The following is a 2282-nucleotide window of genomic DNA, read 5'->3' as shown; positions in this document are numbered from 1 at the left end:
AATCAAAATTAACACCTATGTCTATGTAGGTAACGATTGAACACATAGTTGAAGTTAACTGGAAAACCTGAAATCTGGAGGAACCATCTTTTCTTCCATTGATTTAAAACACAATTTTTATTCGTTAATTTAGCTATTTCTCAAAATCAAACAAACCGATTTCTAATTCTGTAGTAGTTAATTGAAACTTTTCATTACAACACTTTCCACAATCCTCCTCTGGTTCGATATCCGACTTACTCTAGCTACTAGTTTATTTCGGTTTTTGCATGTCACTAACGACAGACATCAAAATGGCGCCGTTGCCGGGGAGGCGTGCGCAAAGTGCTTAGTGTTAAGTTCTAGTTTAGTTAAATATACAAAAATCCAAAAAAAATAGTGTCTTTTTAGTTTGTTCTGTTTTGTTCGGATTTACGCGAGGTTTTCTTGTTTTTGTTTGTGCAGGTGATCTAGGAAGTGTATGCATCATACTCGGAATTCCGGGAAGTCATCACCATTAGTGTTCAACCCAGAGATCGAGAGAACAGTAAAGCATACAAAGAGAGTACTACATCGTGAGAACAAGATTCTTCAATCACCAACATCAACACTCAAGACAATGGAGAACTTAGCAACTCCGGAGAAACAACCCGAAACTTCACAACCGCAACAATTCTCGCCAACACCTACCCAACCTTCACCAAACACTACCATACCACCACCACCACAATCTACACAACCTACTTCTACATCTCCAGTACCATCTTTCTCAACCTTTTTCCCAAGCTTTGATAACAATCAACCAACTTCCACCCAAACAACACCTCTTCAATACCCAACTACAACCCAAACTGCCAATTTACAACATTCGTCTCCTTACGTTAGAATTATTCCCGATGATACTGCATCACCGAGTCAGACTCAAGCACTTAATGCAACATCAATTCCGCCAGTCTCCCGTCCGGTTATTTCACAGCAAAGTCAGCCAATGCCAAATCTTTATAGATCCACCATCTATGATCAAGGAAATAACTCAGGTGATTTTGATGATGGCTATGAGGAATATGATAACTACATGGGTCAAAACGAGAGACAAGTGGTTAACACGGGTAGCTATGAGAGGCAAACAGTCGGATTGGGTGCGGCAGAGAGAGTCAATCAAGGGAACCTAGGGTATCAACAATATGTGCAACCAACGCCTATACAACAGATGCCACAACAATATCATCAACCTGACCCACTCAATCAGCAGCCTGCTCCGAGAAGGCCGGTAGTGGACATTCCATTACCACCGCCGGCACCTCAGATGTAGGGTCAGGCAAGACCGCTGCCACGAAATTTACACCGACTGGTGATTTTACCGGAAGGAATTCCACGTCAAAATAATCAAGGTCCAGTTCGAGGTATAGAGAGCCACTTCAGGCCTGCTATAGTTAACAATCCATCACCGGTTGTGATCCCGCAATTACAAGGAGGGCGGTCATTCGAAGTACGAACACAATCAATATCCAGTCTGCCTAAGTTTCATGGTCACGCACATGAAGAACCATATTTACACATTGCTGCATATGATGCACGTTGCAACACAATCAGCAGCCAAGGTTTCTCAGTTGATGATGTGAAATTGGTACTTTTCCAATTCACACTTGAAGACAAAGCACAGCAATGGTTTCATTCGCTACCGTCAGCTTCGATCTTCACATGGGGCGAAATGCAGCAACAATTCTTAGACGAATTTTATACTCATCTGCGTACTAACAATGCAAGGAAGGATATTCGAGGGTTTCGACAACAGCCCGGTGAGTTATTTCACGAAGCGTTCAATCGTTTCAAAATGATGCTCAAGAACTGTCCACATCATGAGATATATTTGTGGGAGCTCATCAATACATTCCACGAAGGCCTAACAGATGAAGATGCAAGGGATGTAAATTCAATATCCAATGGTACGTTTGGAACGAATTACGAAGAGGATGATTGGGAATATTTAGAAAGAACCGCAAGGGCGTCAAAACGCAAAGCTCAATCTTCTAGAAGTGCACGACATTCGACAGTGAAAGCTGCAGACCAGTTACCGGAGACTGGGGGACCATACCCGTTTTGTGGTCATTGTGGGGATATAGGGCACATTGCTGATCAGTGCCCTAGCATTATCGGTAATCTGGATGAGGTGAATATGATGCAGGGTAGTGGGAACAGGTATTCAGGTTTCCAAGGAAATAACCAATATTATCAGCCTCGGAACCAAAATAATTATCAAGGGGGTAATAATTCGGGTTTCCAACGAAACTACCAGCAGAATA

At 42.3% G+C, this 2282-nt stretch overlaps 1 protein-coding gene across 1 annotated transcript; it reads left to right on the top strand.

The window, feature by feature from the left end:
- Window positions 1–598: 598 nt before the first annotated feature.
- On the top strand, window positions 599–1291 carry LOC110876267 (putative uncharacterized protein DDB_G0290521). Its single transcript, XM_022124444.1, has one exon. It carries the CDS (start codon window positions 599–601, stop codon window positions 1289–1291), a length of 693 nt encoding a protein of 230 aa, XP_021980136.1.
- Window positions 1292–2282: the final 991 nt, after the last annotated feature.

The sequence above is a fragment of the Helianthus annuus genome, chromosome 9, assembly GCF_002127325.2.
Source record: "Helianthus annuus cultivar XRQ/B chromosome 9, HanXRQr2.0-SUNRISE, whole genome shotgun sequence".
NCBI lineage: Eukaryota > Viridiplantae > Streptophyta > Magnoliopsida > Asterales > Asteraceae > Helianthus > Helianthus annuus.
This window is presented reverse-complemented; position numbering and strand designations above follow the sequence as displayed.

What these genes read in the sequence shown, in the direction of transcription:
- LOC110876267 (XM_022124444.1), top strand. Translation starts at nt 599, where the DNA reads ATGGAGAACTTAGCAACTCCGGAGAAACAACCCGAAACTTCACAACCG.